General features: G+C 45.0%; 1 protein-coding gene across 2 annotated transcripts in view; it reads left to right on the forward strand.

Moving 5' to 3' along the window:
- The window catches only part of PIGN (phosphatidylinositol glycan anchor biosynthesis class N), a 1,076,629-nt gene that overhangs the window by 961,019 nt on the left and 96,708 nt on the right, over window positions 1-18,902 (forward strand). For both annotated transcript variants that reach the window (XM_086965406.1, XM_086965407.1), the window contains exon 25: window positions 15,035-15,090. In XM_086965406.1, the coding sequence (XP_086821532.1) occupies window positions 15,035-15,090 (56 nt within the window). The remainder of the gene's footprint in view (window positions 1-15,034; window positions 15,091-18,902) is intronic.

Genomic DNA, 18,902 nt, shown 5'->3' on the forward strand with positions numbered 1-18,902 from the left:
CGCTGGGGTCACTATCAACATGCCAAAATCTCACCTGATTCCCTTCCAGATGCTTCCTTTAATCTGAGCCATTCTGGACATAGTGCAGGTTTGGGCCTATCCGCAAGAGCAGCAAATCCAGGATATTCAGGCTATGATTCTGATGTTTCAGACTCCATCCTGAATTTTGGTGACACTGACTCAGGGCCTGCAGGGCCTCAAGGCCTCTTGCATCATGCTGCTAACATATGCCTGGTAGCATATGCGGGCTCCGTAGGGATACCTGAGGTCCCAGTAGGCGCAGCATATGGGGACTCTCTTTGACTGTGACTATGATTGTGTACCGTAGTCTAGGCCATAGCCAAAGTAGCACACATACACACACAACAATTAGGCCCCAACCACAAGTATATCACCATGTGACTGGTGTACGAATGCTGAGAGAATGTAAATCAGTCACAAAAGCTACACAGGACTTCAAGTCCCAGAAGACATAACGGCAGTTGAGAAAGGTAACTCCTTCAGCAGCCATGACAACAGCAAGCAGGTTTGTCAACGCTTGACAATCTGTTTTGGGGTGCAATTCTATGCGGGTTGGAGTCCAGTTTCCATTTACCAGAGTTCAGTTGTTTCAAAGCTATTCCCCAGTAACTCTACTTACTCCCATCCCATGAGGGGGTGTGCCTAATATGTTCGTGGTTTGGCTGTTCTTTAGACCCTATGGTCGCCAGCAGCTATTCTGCAGCTGATGTTTCCTCTTACTGACTCATGGAGCTGAATTTCGAAGCTCCTTAAATATTGCTACAACATCTTGCCTGGGTGCAGAAGAGTGTGAAGTGCGGGCAAGGCGGCATGTCATTCAGAAGTGCCTGCCTCTTTGCTGTAAAGGTAATTGCGAGGGGAATTCCTGTAGGTTTTGACAATGCAATCTTCAGACAGATAAGTACTATGTTCTTTTCATGTGACTAGTGACTGTAGAGTATTTTCCAGAGAGAGAGGATATTCTCTGACATACAAGACATACAAGACTTGTGTTTGGTTCTCCCTCTTGCTTAGAATGTTTTATGGTAGTACCTACAGGAACTTGTTTGTGCCATTGTTTTTTTGAGAGAAGCAAAGGGAAGCCTGACATTGTCTGTGATTTATGTTCCTTCAGCAGAATGAGGATTGTGATGTGAGTATTGAAGGTGAGGGAGGGAAGAGCAAAGGTGTTAATGGTGAATGAGAGTACTCTGGAAACTGTTTGTACATTAACCGCTTGTCTACTGTTAATCCCTTTTCATACAGGGCAACACATCCCAGGTTGGCTCTGTCAGGTGGATGAGGCAGTCTTACATATATTGAGGACACCGCAGGCAACACCTTCCAGATTTTATTATTTTATCCACTCCCCCTTTACTGTGTAGTTTATCTCAGGATACTGGTACATATTCGCTCCTTGGACAGAACACAAAGGGAAGTGGTTGAACAGGCTTCAAATCATTGGCCCTGCTGGTCGGATCCTTTAAGGTTACTGGTTTTCAAACTGACATACTTGACACCTGGTACAGATATCAGAGGGACCTGCAAAAGCTCTGCAGTGGTGGCTGATGTACCACGTTTGGGTCAGTGTCAGGCCCCTCTCCTTTCCCAACCTAGAGCTCACAGTGGTGACAGATGTGTCCTTCTGTGTTGGGGTCGCCATTAGGGAGAGGTTGAAAGCAGAGGCCTCTGGTCTCTAGCAGAGTCTCAGCTCCACATAAAACGTTTGGAGTTGAGAGCGATCCAGCTAGCATTAAAAGCCTTCTCTCATTCCATCAAGGGGAGGCTGGTTCAGGTGTTCACGGATAACACAACCCCCATGTGGTAATGCAACAAGGAGGGTAGAGTGGAGTCGTCTTCCCTGTATCATGAGGTTCTGCACCTCTGGAGATGTCTGGCATGCCAGGACATCTTTCTGGTTGTACACCTTTGGATAGGCTCTATGAATGCCAGAGTGGACTAGCTCAGCTGTAAATGCCTTACAGATCACAAATGCTATCTTACCCCACTTTTGCGACAACCTCTGGAAATGTAGACCGACCTCTCCCTGAACATGCACCAATCCATGTCCTCCGCCCATTTCCCAACCCGGGGTGGCTGTCTAGCTCCCCACAGCTGAGCAATGTTGCACTTGGCTACCATGCATGCTAACGTTACCCACTGTCTCCTATAAAAACACAGATCTGTGGGTTCCCAGACGTTTAGAATACACATAAGAGCCTCTGGCCGTATCTCCACCCCCCAGGACATCACGTAGTCTATCATGGATCTCCACTCAATAGTCCTGTACCTCTCTACAGTGCCACAAAATATGCATGAAAGTTCCAAGTTCTCCGCACCCCCTGCAACATTCCCCGCTCTCTGATCAACCCATTCGAACCAGACGGGGCCCTGTGACATACAACCTGTGAATAATCTTTAACTGCACTAATCTGAGCCTCATCTGTATTGCCACTACGCATGGAGAGGAGACCGCCTCCCGCCAATCCTCGTCACCTAACTCCACCCCATCTGCACTCCATTGTGTCCTGATTAGTACCAGCGGGTCCTCCATATTATTGATGAGTTTTTTATATATTAAGGAGATGGTCCTCTCCGGGAGAAGACCATCTAACACCCGGTCTTCAAGGGGGGAAACGTCAGGAAGTGGCGTGCCTATGGGGATGTGTGTAAGTAGTGCATGTCTGATCTGGAGATAACAGAAGTGCTCCTTATCATGAAGATGATATTGCTGCTTGAGGGAGTCAAACGTGTGAACTGTGTCTTTCCCCCAGACGTCCTTGATCTGTGTAATCCCGATGAGTTCACACTTGTCGAACCCCTTGGACTTCCATAGGCTTCCTAATCTCTCCGAGCTCAATAATGGGGTGGCGAGTGTTAGTCTCCCCTCCCACTTGAGATGTCTGTTGGCTCCGTGCCACACCTGTACTGCATGTGCCGTAGGACCCGCAAGGGGAAACCAGGCCGGTCTGGCATACAGTGCCCTGGTGAAATCACCCCCGGCACCTGCCAGCGGTCCATAGCATACCCGGGCTCCACTGGGGCCCCATATATACGTGATTTACCGCCGCCAACTGGGAGGCCCAGTAATATTTCCGTAGGTCCGTCAACCCAATCCCCCCATCATACCAGGGGAGGGTGAGCTTAGAAAAGGCTATACGGGGCGTACCATCTCAAAGAAGCTGCCTCTGGAGGGCCTCTATTTCCTTGAAGTAGGACGCCGGTGGAAGGGTTAGTTTTAAGGGCAGTGAGGGGTAGGTTTTAGGTAGGGGGATTGGATTTTAGGACTTAGGGCAGGAAGGAGGGGTCGGGTAGTGGTAATCTTTACCACGTATATCCCTTTACCAATCATGTTTTTACCACCAAATTGCGTGATAAAGGCATGTGTGGTAAAGTCAAGCGTGGTTTAGACGCATTCCTGGTTAGAAGGCGTTGTAAGACACGATTGGTTCAGCCATACGTTCCTCTGTCATACAACTGGATGTGCTACTTGTTAGCGTAACGTGAATGAATAAACAAAGTTGCTGAACTATGTCGAATCAGTCAGCAGAATGACTCAAGGTGACATGATGGATAGATGGGGAAAATAAACCAAGAGCCTAAGAACCGTGGGGTGGGGTACCGGAAGCACAGCAGGGCTTTCGCTACTGGCAGGGCTCGAGTCGGGGTACCACGCAGGTGGACGGCGTCCCCCCACTTATTTTACCAGGAGCTCGATTACTGGAGCAAATGAAGCCACACATTCACTCTTTGGCCTCTCTGAGGCGAGAACGGAGCTCATTCAGAACGCTGCTCACGCGCTGGCTTCTCTGATGCAATCGCATCTAAGGGGTGAGTGAGGGGAGGCAATGAGTCTGATGGTGCAAGACACCTTTCGTGATATCACTACCTGTCGTGACGTCAGCGTCCCCCCACTTCTTTTTTTAGGACTTGTGCCCTGGCTACTGGTGAGAGAATGCACCCGAGGTAGACCAAAGAGAAAGGGTACCCGAGAAATAAAACTAATGGAGGTCCCTTGTTCCGCAAAGGCAGAAAGTTGAATAAGCTAGACCCTGAAGCAACAGTCAAACAAGCCTCAAGTAAGCCGGTGCCCTCTCGTGTCCTGCTAAAATGAGCTGAAGATCTCAGAATGACTCATTGTCCCACATAAAACAAGCGTCGTTTATGAGGATGGCACAGCTTAAAGGTTAGGAATATTACTTATGTAGCAGGGCTTGCTTTGTGGACTGATTAAATAAACATGAACCTAGTCTTTCATTTGGAAGTGAAATGGTGGAAATATATTTTCGGGAGAGATACTTTATGGCACTACTTACCCGGCAGCGTTATATTATGCATTTATTTATTTTACTAGGCTCTCGGCGGCAACAAAGAACATTAACAGAAAAAAACTAAGACGCCCTTGAAGAAATGGACAAGAACTTTGCAACCACTTAGGACATGCTCCTTGGTATAAATAACGCAACACGGCAAAAGTAGGCCACTTTTTCGTTGCTTCTCGGTAGATTAGTGTTAATTTACTTTAAGAAACTTTTTCTTTGTTTTTGATCATGATTTACATATATAGTATGTTGTTTCACTCTTAGGCTATCATTACTATTTCAAATGCGCGGTATAATATGTATTTCATTTTTGCTTTTTTCCCCCGGAAGGGCACGGTTATTATCTAAATATCCCTTGTTTCAACAGTTCTCACAATCAAACTAGCCTCCAAGGCCGCCAGATGACCGAATTTCCTTGTTGCACCTAGCCACTCATCCCCTCTGGTGTTATGCCTACTCCTGCTCTCCACTGCTCTGCACCCCTTTCCCTTAAATAACAGCACACTGCACAAGCCAAGCCATGCCTACTATCTTTGGATTGTCATCTTTCTGCTTGTATTTCGAGCAGTTAAGAGCTCCAGCGGTCAGTGTTTGAGTCCTGCAGAAGAGGCAACCTTTTGAGAGGCTTTCTCAGGCTGTACTAAAATCCACAGAACTTTGCCACACTTTTACATGCGTAGATGCGTCATTAACAGTCTTTCTGTTTTGTGGTGGCTTTCTGAGCCCTGCTTGCTCTCAAGGCCTTCAACTACTTACCATTTAGTAATCAACAACAAAAGGAGTACAGAGTTCCCCGGAGAAAGTCAACTAAATGACTACAACTAACCTCTCTCTCATTTGGGTGAACATGAAAAGTGAATGTTGTGAACCCTTATCGGAATTTAAGGATACCTCACACAAGTCATCGGTTGAACGACTTTTGTCATCCCACCCGATGTTCGTCCAGCGTCATCATCGGTATCCTGCCCCTGCGACAGGCTGGCGGTGCAATGCCCGTCGGGCAGCACAGGATGCTGCACTTTGGCGGAGTTCTTTTATTCCTTTGCCATAGGGTGTGTGAGTGTGAGGGGCCTAAAAAAGTGCAATAGTGAGCGTGAGTGTAGTTTAAAAAAAGTCAGGAGAGTCCATTGGGCGAAATTGTAATGGCATGGCTCACTGCTTTATTAAAAGTTAAGGGGTATTGAGGCTAGACGGTTAAGTATCCAAGCCTCATTCAACCCTTAGTGAAAGTGTGGTCGACATGTTTCTTGCCTCTAAGGCAATTCATCAGGACCAAAAGTGCTCATATAATTGCTGTCGATCTCTCAGTGATTAGAGGAATCGAGTATACGACCTGGTGTATGTCGTGGGATCAACCCTTCATTGAGGCCCTACCCAGAACTAGGAAGGAAACAAAAGAAGGTACAGTCAATAATATGTCTGTTGCCTGGGAACATCCTACTATGCAAAGATTACATGCTGGTGATGTCCTACGGCATGATGAGGGGTATTAGCGAACCCCTTTACTGAGGTGACATTCATGTGAGAGAGTAGGCTAGACGAAGGTGTGAACGAGGTAGTGCCACGTTCAATATGTGACAGGTGTGCATTGGAAGTGGGCATGCGACATGTGTGCCCTAAAATTGGCATGCACAATAGTCTTTATATATATCGTATGCCACAGCATGCTGTGTGTTGTATCTATGACACACAGACATTAGTGAGTGTGTACATTCACACACGAAAGATAAAAGAAAGTTAAGAAAATGTAAGGAAAGAGAACCATATTGACACTCTGACTAATGAAAGTACGGCACATAGTACCTAGCACCGATGTGGTGAGCGTTCCAATTTTAACTAACCAGGCACACAAAAAGGTAATAAACAATGGTAATCTTACCCGTAGTCCCCGGTTGGAGATCCCACAGGCTGACCTGGTGGGGCCAGAACTATATGTAAAATACCTAAGGACGAGTAAAAATTCACCGCAGGGTCAGGAATTTATTTAGCGGTGAGGCTTACCGTCTGGTGCCGCATGGAGTGTATCCACGGCGATCAGTGAGAAACGCTCGCGGCATTCCTTGAGTTGGATCAATGCACCTTACCTTGTTAGTTGCTGGCAGAAGGCATCTAGTCACCTACCCCACCCACGTCGTAATAATCGCAGGACAGCCGGAGTGGCCGTGAAGTGCAACCGCCTCTTAAGAGAGCGGGTAGCGCGGGCGCCGTAGAGGCGTGTCCAGAGCGTGTTGCTAGGCAACTTGACGCGGGTGTGGAAAGCGATGAAGGCACCGCCTAGCTGGGAGGGTGACTATGGGCGCCATTTTGGAACGGGAAAGTAGTATGCTGGATGGCATCAGTCATTACTGGGAGAAGGACAATCAAGTCCTAGTATCGGGCTATCTGGCTAGCATTGTCCAAGGCACCGCATCATTGAGGCCGAGCTCGTCGGTATGCAGACGATGCACCCATCTCTGTTCCAATCTGAAGAGGGCTTGTTGGTTTGTTCCAGGGTGACACTCGAGGACAGTCCATTGCATATTCTCCGTAGAGTGGCTGTGTTCTCTGCAGTGGTCATAGAGTCTAGTGTGTGTTTTATGACAGCGGATGTTGCTATTGTGCTCCATTATGCGCTGTTTTACGGAGCGCATCGTCATCCCAATGTAGAGCATCTTACATGGACAAATAAGGACATAGATACACCTTGCACTGTTACAATTGGTGTGTCTATTGATGATCCAGGTGAAGTCCCTTTGCAATTCAATGGTTTTACCCTGGATGGTTTGGGGGCATACAGCACAGGAGCCACAGCGGTAATGTCCAGTGACCGGTGGGAGGTCCCAAAGGGTCCTGACCAGTTGTGTGCTTGATTTTTTTGGGCGGGTGTGGATCAGTGTGTCTTTCAGATTCGCTGTTCTCTTGAATGCAAAGCGTGGGCGTGATAGTTCCATCCCTGCGGAATTTAGAATCCCCCAGTGTGAGTTTACAGTTTTTTTAATAAACGCCGAATGCTTGGTGAAGGATGTCACACAAGTGATTGTGTCATCTTGCTCCTTTGGATGGACTTCAAGTAAGGCCTCTCTATTATTATTCAACGCTCTTTTGAATGATGTCTTCAACAGTCGTGTAGGGTATCCCCTGTCCTGGAGCTTGTGTTGCAGAATACTTGCTTCTTGTTTGAAGTTTTGAACAGAACTGCAGTTTCTCCGCAAGCGGAGGAATTGCCCGAACGGCAAGTTATCCCTCAGAGCTCTCGTATGATGGCTTTCGTAGAGGAGTAAACTGTTTCTGTCTGTCTCCTTCTTGAAGAGGGTGGTACTGATTGTGCCCGGATCTAGGCAAATTGTCAGATCTAGAAATGGTATCGATGTTTCAGAACTTGTACCCGTGAATTTTAAGAATGGGTCTTGTTGGTTTATCCAAACGCAGAATGCCTCGCAACTGGATCGGTCCCCCTTCCATTTAGCCCTGAAGAAAGTGGATCATCCCATAAGCTTATCTGATGAACAATTTAAGAGTATCATACATTTCTGCCAAAGGTACAGCAAGCAAATCATTGCCATTGGTGATAGCATAATCTTTCAGTTTCAGCCTGCTAGAAGAAGTAGGGCCAGGTCCCACGTCTCAAGAGTGAATCAAGAATATTGGAGGAGACCAGTATCATTAGATGCCAACTAAGAGGTGAGACGGATGGTGCACAAGAAGGCATTTAGGAGAGTGATGTGGGGAGTCCGAAGTGAAGACATGCCCTTCAAGAGAAGGTTCAGCACACACCACAGAAAAGGGAATAGATATTGTCTTTCATCGACCAAGTGATAAAGTTCTGTTTATTTACAAATAGTGCAAAAAGCTAATCAATTTTCTTCCTTTTGATGGGTCCACCCGTCAAGGCTGTTTCAGTGCAGCAAACAGCTGCACCTAGACTACCTTTCACAATCTATCACCAACTTCAACTCCTTGATCACCTACTGCATGGACACCCTGGCCCTGCTTAAAACCATTGCTACCTCATGGACTAGACCGCAAGCAAGGTGGTATATAGATGATCTATGACTCTCCAAATGCCCCTTTGCTTGAGGCGTTGACTGCAACCGCAGCCAGGCCCCTTCCGAGGTCCCTCCTAACGTTCTTCTCTGGCAAGGGAGGAATAAGCAATGCTGAGGTTGCTAATGTTCCTGTCTTGAGAGGTCTTGTCCCGGAAGTTCGCTTGTACTGTTACTGTTCTATTGGAGCAGGACCGAGTCTGATATGCATGTGACTGGTGTCTGCCTGGAGTGGCATATTGGGCAAAAACGATGGACTGGAAGTTGTGCCAAGTAATTACTTGTTTGTGATATGAATTTGTGCATTCCATCCAGCTGTTATTAGGTTGTGCTTACAGACAACTTTAAGCTGTCTGCTGTCGAAAGTCCTCTTGTGGACCATTCCAAAACTTGGAGTGGGCTTAGAACCAGCCCACCGCTTACCATTGGTTGGCTTTCTTGTCAATACCATTTGCTTACTTCCTTTTTAATGGCTTTCCCTCGTCTTCTTGTGTTTGTCCACTATGGTCCTTTTGATTAGATGACGTGTGTCTCACCGTTGCTCACATTCAGAGTAATTCTTTTTTTTTCTCTTTTACTACTACATTGCAGTGCATGTTTTATCTTGTTCTCTCCCTTATGTGTGGCTTCCCGATCAAATACACACCCTCATCTCATGCTCCATGTTGCTGCCTACTTCCTTTTTAAATGCCTTTTTTGCTCTCTCCAACCTCAATAAATAAGAATGGGCAGAGACTTTATTTCTGCTAACACATTGGCTAGCTCATATGCAATTCGCCATGAGGATATAAATAAACAATGAAGAAATAAGAAGCCCTAATGTCCTACCCCTCAAAGATACCCTGGAGCTACGAATACTTCCACGCTTACCAAACCAATCGTTTATCTCGTTTAGCTCCTTCTAGATGTTGTCATAGGCCAGCTTCTAATGATCTGACCTTTCTTTCCCTCCATTCGATTCCTGAAAATGTATTTATTCAAGCCTTATCCACTACTAAATTAAATCCTGGTGGTTTCCCACTCACCCTGCACACGCAGAGTAAAAGAATTAGAGGGAATGGAAAGAACGTTTTTTCCTCTTGAAGTTTTGGATTATGATCCCTAATGCGACACACCTTCTTGGCTGCTACATGCACGTCCTATGGGATATAGCAGCTATTGTATTCCCCAGCCTACCTGACAAACTCAGTCTCCACTTTGCTGAGGTAGTCCATGATGGATAAGATGCAGCCTCTCACTTAATAAAAGCTAGATTCGAAATAGCTGATTCCATCGCTCATTTGATGAACTCTGCCATATCGCTAAGGAGGCAGGCCTGGCTCCGTACCTCAGACTTTTCTGGGGATGTCCAAAATACTCAACAGGACCTCCTATGTGACAGGAGGAGACTTTTAGCCATGAAGGAACATGAATGGCCAGGGCGAGGGCAGGTAATCTTTTTTCTTCAGACATAGATGGCCATTACTGCAGACAAATAGGTCGTACATACAGCAGAAAAGGAGTATACCTCCTTCCGAACACAACCCCCAGCATTCTTCCCCGCCTGTCCTTTCAATCCAAAGAAGATCTGTGATTCCTGCAAGAGGAGGTGGCAAATTTATTTCCAACAGTCCCCTTTGTTGTTTCTCAATTAAACGTTCCTGATGGAAGCTTTTGTTGAGTCCTTACATAGTTGCCAGTTACATTTCTCAACCTTTAATTGGAATATTTGGCTCCTCTTTCCTTGGCTTGTCTCATTAGTGAACTACAGGCTGTGAATGTCCATTCGCCTTTTACATGATTCTTCCTGCCCTGCGGTGCATCCCAAGCTATCTCCGGCAGTACTTGGGCTACAGGCCTTGTCTGGTCTGTCCTGCTCTCAGCGGCAACAGAGACGACTCATACTCTATAGCTGGAGTGTTGGGTGGTGGAATCAGCTGAAGCACTGTGCTGCATGACCGAACATGTTGCTGACAGCTACATGTCTTATTGTGCATTCTGCGCGCACTTCAACGTTGTTTTCTTGTGTCCCTCTCACTACCTGTGACAACAGCCCTGCCCCTTTCCCAGATGATTGCGTCGTAAAATGTAGGGCATCTTCTCTCTCTCGTCTTCTTTCTCTCTCATTTCAGTGGTTTGAGTCGATAGGTGAGGAGGACATAGTGCAGTCGGGTACAATCCCTAACCTTGTCCCTTAAGTGACTGATTTGATATTGGAGTCTCTCATGGGTCATTTTCATCCCGTGGACTTGAGAGCCATGTTTCCTTTTATTTGCTTCCTCATACTAGTTCAAACATGTCGGACACTGTTCTGTATCTATATTATTCTTAGAGTCTTTGATTCATCTTCTCATATTATTCAAGCATTCTAAATCAAGGGTGCCTTCTGCCAGAGAGAACTTGTCTCTTGCTGGGGACTCTTGATGTTTAGATTTTCTAGCCCCCATTTCTATCCTGCATTCACACTTTGGAACACATGAAGGTATCTGGCAGACTTGTGCTAAAGCTCATCCCGTGGAGAGAGGGAAGTAGGGAATTGGGAAAGGAGGGACCTTACAGTTCTAGAGCAGCGACCTGGAAACTTGGGAACAGGTTCGAGTCTGGGCAGGGACGCTCAACATCCTGTGATTCTGGGCAAATCACGTAATCTCCCCGTGCCCAACAAAATTAATGTGTCCATCTGTAAAGCAACTAGTGGTCATGTAAGGCACTGTGATACCTTCGGTTCTAGTTCGCGTTATATAAAACTCCCAACAAAAAGAAAGTCGCTAACTGTTTCTGTGGAGGATGGAAGGAAATAATTTTTTACTCATGCACACTGGCCCGTTTGCTTTTGGCTGATCTCTGGTTACTACTACAAGGCTAGCAGAGAGGCCAGGGCAAGTGAGCCTTTTCCACACATACATTTATCCTCGTAGGATGTGCGCTAGGGTCTCTATTTTCCCCTTCCGGGCTATACTACAGCCCGCGAGCTGTATACTTAGAAGTGCATTTATACACTTTTCTATACATGCTGCATCTACCTACACACCCTGTCTCAACCTGTCATCTCTTTGCCGGAAGCAACTGCGCATATTTAAAATACCCAGATAAACGAGCAAAGCAGCAGAAACACTTACTTTTTAAAATGTAGTTACGCGAATGCTGTCTGACCAGATCAAGGTATCAAATGCTGATCCTTGCTCCACCCCAGTTCTCCTGGAAAACCCCCCATCTTCAGCTCCTGGAGTAATTGTGTAGAGCCCAATCCTGCTCTCTTTCTACCTCAGGGAGATAGTAGGCATTTCATGGCCTAAAACACCAAGAGGCTACTTCAAGTCTGAAACATGCTTAATATGTAAAGCCAGCAAAAACAATGATATTACAGCACAGAGCGACAGAATATAGCCCCCCCAAGCAGCTGAGCATTTAATGCTAGCTCCTCTTCACGTTTCTTTATATTTTATACATTTTCATCACATAGGCAGTGAAAGTCTTTGTCATCTACCCCAACCTGGCCCTCGACTCACTTATAGATGACAATAGAAGTTCTAATAATTTGCTCCAGACTCTTGCATTGTATCAGGAGAGTAATCATTATGAACTATTTCCATGGGCAATATACAATATTGTTAATGCCATGGAGGTTTTGGAGGGAACCTTGATGGTCTCTGGCCTACATATAATACTGGTTTTATCGCAAATTAATATTTCCTGGACACATTGCAACTACCACAAAACATTTGTTAGCCTGGTCACCCTTGGTTATGCTGGATAGCATGTCAATGGGAAAATATTAATAGAAAAATAGGTGCTAAATCTGAGTAGACTATATTGTAATGAGAACATGCTGTGTGGTTGATCTACTTTTGTTGGGTGAATTTTGCTGTTTTTTTAATTAAGTTAGAGTAATCTGTCAGTGTGGTTTTGTGTCTTTTGTTCTGTGGAATAGTTTCTCATTTTCAGATCTTGCTTATAGCTATTTAACCCGCAGGTGTTTGTTTAGGCAAATCTAAAAGAACAAACACAGTTTTCCTCTGCTAAGTTGGATGCAGCTTTACCTCATTGTAAAGCTTTTTTGTCAGATGTTTATATTTATATGAATCATCAAATCAAAACAGAGAGAGAGGACTAGATAAGCTAGTCCGGATCCCCTAGGTTATATATAGATTATCAAGAAGGACTAGCTAAGTTGTGTGGAGAGACTCAATGGGTACGTATGTTAGCAAATCATTTGGTTTGGTCATGAAGCCCTCACCCACCAACCTAGTTAGTGGCATGCTTCATCATCGGGCCCACCACAGTGACACCGAATGTGTCCCGGGTGTGCTTCGACTCCAGATTACTGAGGAGCTGGTATACTTGCTGAGTGTGCAGTGTTGGTGAGTGTGAAGGTGATGATTAAAAGCTATACAGTGGATCCCAGTACCCAAGGGTGTATGGATAAACTTTAATTAATGGGCCCCTGTTAGCAACTAAAAAGGCAAACGGACGCGTTGGAGTGAATTATGACCTCCTTCGTCCTGTGTGGTCTACATGTTTCAGCCAGGCCTTTTATAACTGGCTTTCCTCAGGACCAATGAGTATGTGAAGGTGAAAGTAAATATTTTAAGTGATTGTGATGATGTTAAAAGTGTCGCACTCGCTAAGGTGCGTTACGTGTTATAGGGGGATTCCCTCTGCTTTACTGTACACATAACATAAATGGACACAGACAGACGTACATGGTAGAGTCAATTAGTATGATAATTCAGGAACACAACGTATTGCCGGCTTCCAAGGTGTGTGAACGACCTAAAACTGGCAGAAAAACGTGGCCATGCTGGTTGCATGGCTAGTGTGGTTTATAGGGTAAAACCAGAGTGGGGGTGGTGAGCTAAACAGCGGAGTCAGTGCAGGGTGAGGTACAGGTAAGTATAATACATTATCCTCACACTTGCTGTTTGCTGTTAAAGCTTCCTTGGGTCACCTGGCAGAGAGAAAAGACCCTAGATATTGTAGAACTATTTAATATTTTTAAGGACTGTATGGTCGAAAGATGGCGTCTAAACATTAATAAGACATTCATTCATTCATTCTAAAGTGCTTCAGCTCTCTCCTTTAAACATCGTAAAATTGGCTTAGACCCAATTGGCACATTTTATTTACTTGTAAGCCCTTAGTAAAGCAGTACCACATATAACCAGGGCCTGTAAATTAAATGCTACTAGTAGGCCTGCAACACTTATTGTGCCACCCACTTGAGTATCCTTTTAAACATGCCTCAGACCTGTCATTGCGCCTGTGTTCGTATTTTAGGGTGTATTTTGCAGCTCCCCCGCCACCATCAGCTTTCTTTTGGGTAGACCCTCCCCCGCCCTACCCACAAACTCACAAGCAATGCAATTCGAGGGAGAGGGATCCAGCATATCCCTGTGATGCAACATGTTCTCTCCAAATGACCACCACCATGATATAACGGCTACCTTACAAGGTGTGCTTGTGCAAGGTACTCGGTCGCTGGGCCTTCTGCTGGCCACTCTTCTAGAACACAACCAGTTGGTGGGGCCCACCAGCACTCATTTTTTAGGCTAGGGATTTATTTTTCCTCAACAGACAAGGGCAAAAGAAAGAAATACAGAAAAGAGAAAAGAAGGAAGAGAAACCAGGAGTGAGAAAGAACTGCAGGAGTGACGTAAGGAGACAGCGATTACCTGGTGGTGAATTAAAGAGGCATGAGGTGGAATTGCGACTAAGCTGCATTGGTATTCAACACCTTCGATACCGCAGACTTCTGAGCTGAACTTTGGACTCCAGCACTTATTCTTTAAAAATAACGCACTAAACACAACCTAGCAGATCTAAAATGTCAAGTTGGAATCTGTAAATCAAAGCTACTCTAATTGTTCCTGGACTTTGATAGTGCATGGTTATATATTCGTTTCTTTGTGGCAGTCGCATAAAAATATTCTTTTCTTGTGAAAAATCTTTTTAAATCTATGAACTAATTACAGATCAGTTGTGCTCAATAAGGGGAATAAACCACTTTGTAGTTAATGCAATGTGAATTTTCTTACATGTCAAGTAAGAGCAAATATGTAATTTGCTTTACTGGAGAAGATTTAGTAATCATGAAAATAGACATGTACCTACTTTCTCTTGAGCCTAACCACTGTGAAACGAATCACCCTCCACAAATAAGTATGCATATCGCATTCTTATGATTCCAATGATCTGATTAGCTTCAGGAGACAACTCAAGACCTGGCTGTTCGAGCAATAGCAGTCCCCTCCGGCCAAGCGCCTTGAGACCCTGCCGGGTGAGTAGCGCGCTATACAAGTGTTATGATTGATTGATTGATTGATTACAGAGCACAACCTGAAAATCAGACATAAAAAGATGGTTTTGTGCCTGAAACAATTGCTTGTGTTAGGTGCTCTCCTGAGTCAGCGTTTTCTTTCAGAAATTGAGCACTCTCCCTGCGTCACTGACGTGCTTCAAGGGGGTGCCAAGGGTAGTAAATAACATCTCGTGCTGTCCTTTCTCACGCTGGGCGTTGTGCGTAGAGTCAAAGGTCACAAAAAGGTGACTGTGACTGATTAGACTGTCACTAAAGACCTCACCTAATGGCATTGACACAACCACTTCCAGCAATTAGAGCCCCGCTGCGCTCTGTAATTAGAACACCATTACTCAAGGTAAATCACTCTTTCTATTTCGTCTTAAGTAGCACTTTCCTTAACCCGCCTTCAGGTTTTCTTCATAGTGACAGCGTTTTTTGGAACTGGAAACATTGCATCAATAAACAGGTAATGTTGTTTGCACCAAGAGTTGCAGTCAAGTAATCAGTATAGGTAATGTGTTTAGTTAAGTGAGAATAGGATTTGTGGTGTAGGAATACTATCAGTGAAAAACAGGAGTGACTTGTCAATACAATTGGAAAGCAGCTTAGCCGCCTGCTAGAAAATGCCTGAGTTATGTGCCCATGCTTGAGAGATTGAAGGTTTGAATAGTTGTGCCTGCAATATTTGTGTGTGTCTTCCAATGATTAAAAAAAGTTACACAACATGGCAAGACCATTTGATTTTTAGCATCACATACACTTACGCGGCTTTCAGAAGGATCATGTGGTATTAAAGCTTGATCTTACCTAATAATTATTAGTTACATCCCTATTTTACATGTTTGATCCTTGTGCCCATTTGTAGGCATTACCCAACGTCGAGCCCGAAGCTTTTACCATCTTTTGTCAGTCTCCGAGTTCATCATTGCATGCAGCGGCAGTAGATGTAATCAATATCGTAACCATATATATTTAGAAGTCGGTGATAAATGGTGGTTTCAGTTAATAATGATTTTTGATATGCATCTCAATCTGACTTCCTTCAAAATGGTTTTCTGTTGGTATCTGTGTTTTCACCCCACTCTTCCTTTATGGGATAGCATGAGGATATCAATATATTGACGTTATCCTATCACTCCTGGTTATAATGGAGGTATGTATCCTGTTCTAGGCTGAGGATCAGTTCAGTTTGGTTACGTTTATATAGCCCAAAAGAACTGCAAAAATAAAATAAAAAGCGCCATAGGAAGCGGCCGCACTTCAAAAGCTGCAATCTTAATGGAATCTCCCAACATTCCTTGCTTGTTGTCGAATAAAATCCCAGGGTTAAAAAAGATGAGGCCAGAGAGTTTAGCTCCATCATCCGACACTGCCCAGATTGGTCTGGTTATGCTGGAATTTTCCAGGACAACTCAGTACCCTCAGGGCCACTCCCAAAGAGTGAGCCTGATCCTGCAGGCTTATCAACTCCGACAGCTCGAACACAACACTTCCTAGTCCAGTGCCTCGACGGGCTGTGGCTTTAGTGCCCAAGAAGAAATCAAAGCCTTCCAAAGCAACATCCCCCTTTCAGTTGACGCCACTTTTATCTCCGAAATAGACGAAGCTCTCAAAGTACTGCTTTTGAAGCCAGAAGAAATATGTCTCAGGCACAGCCTCGTCCTATGACCCAAAGATTTTTTCAGAAAGAAGAACAGCTTGGTCTGACTCTGAGCCCATTGCCATCCATGATATGGATTAATGATCATAGAGAAGAGGATAATTAGGAGAATGATAACCTTCTTCCCCTGTAAAATATTAATGGTGGCATATATCGTAAACTAGAAACTGCACCTTCACCTAAAGGGGACATAGCTTACCCCTCAGGTCCTCCTTTAGAAGAAGTCTTTTCACTCACCTCTGGTCCGAAAAGCGGCAGAGCATAAGCTTTAGAGTTAATCCTGTCCTCTATGGAGGGAAAATCTAATATTTTGACAAGAATATTGCAACCACATTCTTTAATCTTTGATACTTTGCTCCCTTCAGTTAGGCTCTTCTTGAACATGTCTTTGCTGAATTGTAGAAAACATGTTTGTGCCTAGCAGCCCACATACAAATACCAGACGACATAGATCTGAATCGGGTGACCAACAATTCTAGTTGTCACACCATTCGATGGAAAGTATTTTCTTCATAACTGAACCCAAATGCCTTCCCCATGGCTCCTCTAAATAAGCAGTTAAAAAAACTGGGCTCTGTAACCACTAAACATTGTTACCAAACGTATGTAACTTTGTTGTGTGTCTCCCTTTGAAGAGTTGCAGCAAATGCTAATGTTACAATTAGAGGGATACTACCCTCTGAGCACATAATATTGTACATTTAACACTGGAAGACAGAAGAACTAGCATTGAAATGGTGGCGAAGGTTTGTATCAGCCATTCGCACTCTAGGCAGAATGGCGGCGGCTGAACTGCCAATCAGAATGCTCCCTTTGCCAGTTGTCGCAACCAGTCCAGGCTCCCGAAAGGGAAAACTCAGTGTTGCCACCTCCCTTTCCTCTGGTTTGTTGTGGGCTTCAAACCCACTCCTGGTCTAAGAGTAAAAGCTGGGGATAATAGTGAGTGAAGCAAGAGCTGGTTCCCACTTCACTGCCTTGTCTGAAATGACTGCTCCCGAGGAAGAGGCTGAAGGAGCGCCAAGGGAGAAAGGAGACATGTTTTTTCATCCTTTTTTTCAGTTACGAAACAGCTTCTGCTCCCGCTGCTCTCAATATTTCCGAATGGAGGTCGTTTGCTAAAAACCTTATTGTCCTTAACTGCAGGGCAGTAAAGATTGCTAATTAGCCCCCTTGGTATACAACCTTGGCTACGGCTTAGGCCCTTAAGTGCGGGGAGGACAATTAACAGCCGTTATTGTTATAGATGTGGTCAATATCTCTTCATTATTCACTCTGTGTCACTCCACTCTGTTTTACAGATCTTCCTTTGCCTTGGTTCCTTACACGTCTGTTGTTTTTAATAGGTACAGGGAATAGCATACACATTAAAGTCACAACTTTACACTGACATTTTGTTAGGACTACACTAGCGGGTTGCTTTCTACTACACCGACAACATTCTCAACTTGGTTCTAAAATAATGACCCTTCACGTGTCTAAGGGCCTTATTACGAGTACGGCAGTCCTGCGACAGCAGTACTCGCGGTGGCACTCCGACCACCATATTACAATGGTGGTAGTGGGCCCACCACAAGACCACCGCCAGGATCCCGCAGCGGTGGTGATGTGGAAAGCAGACAGGAATCACTGCGGTGCGGTGGCCGGCACCGGCGAGCAGATTCTGACCTGCCTTTCCTCCAAGCATTTCATGGCAGGGACCCCGCCATGAAAGGCTTGGCAAAAAGTCATTAAAAGGGCAAATCTGCCAATGGGGTGCATGTGGGGGCATATGTTGCCCCCCCAAAAGGGCACGGTTGTGCATGCACAGTATGGCATGCACGACATGGTGCATGCCACACCACGCACAAACGTGCCGTTGGCGCTGTCATGGTTGCGGTATACTGTTTAGGCTCTCCTATGAGCCTTACATACCCGCCTCCATGACACCACCGCTGCACCGCCTGCATGGCCTGGATGCAACTCGGAATCTGGCGAGCGGGTTCACCTCTGGCTTGGCGGTCTTCCTAGGACTGTCGTGGCGGTGGTCCTACACTCCAAACTCGTAATCGGGCCCTTAGTGTTAGAGACAGTTATTGGAGGGCCTACCCTACTTGTATAGGCCTCCCACCACACTTGGAGTGAGCATCTTTGATGAGAAGCTCGGCACACAGTAACTTCTGGGTCTGTGCCCCTTGGTATCATTCCTGTGAGGTGCTCCGCAAAAAATGTGTTTTGGACTCAAATGTTTCCCCTCTTTTTGTGACTCCAGAATGTAATAATAATTTATACTTTTAGGTTACCCCGATCGAAGTTTAACTTTCAAAACGTTTATAGTAGTCTAAAGTGTTATTAAGTACCGTGTCTCATCATCCAAACATTTTCCTTAAAGATTTCTAGTGGCACCCACATTGCCATTGGGGAGGGTTATGTGGTTCAGTTAAAAAATATGTTAGATAATTAATATAAAACTGAATTAGGAGTTCAATTGTGTCTGCTGTAGATACAATAAGGCTTTTAAAGATTTCAATCCATTCCTAAACCATTCAATATTTTAGGATAAAAAATATTTTTGTTTTGCACGGGTTTTTGAAGGTAGTCAGAATAAGTGTGTTTACTTACCTTAAGTGTAATATTGTGCT

This window comes from Lissotriton vulgaris, chromosome 4_1 (assembly GCF_964263255.1).
Source record: "Lissotriton vulgaris chromosome 4_1, aLisVul1.2, whole genome shotgun sequence".
NCBI lineage: Eukaryota > Metazoa > Chordata > Amphibia > Caudata > Salamandridae > Lissotriton > Lissotriton vulgaris.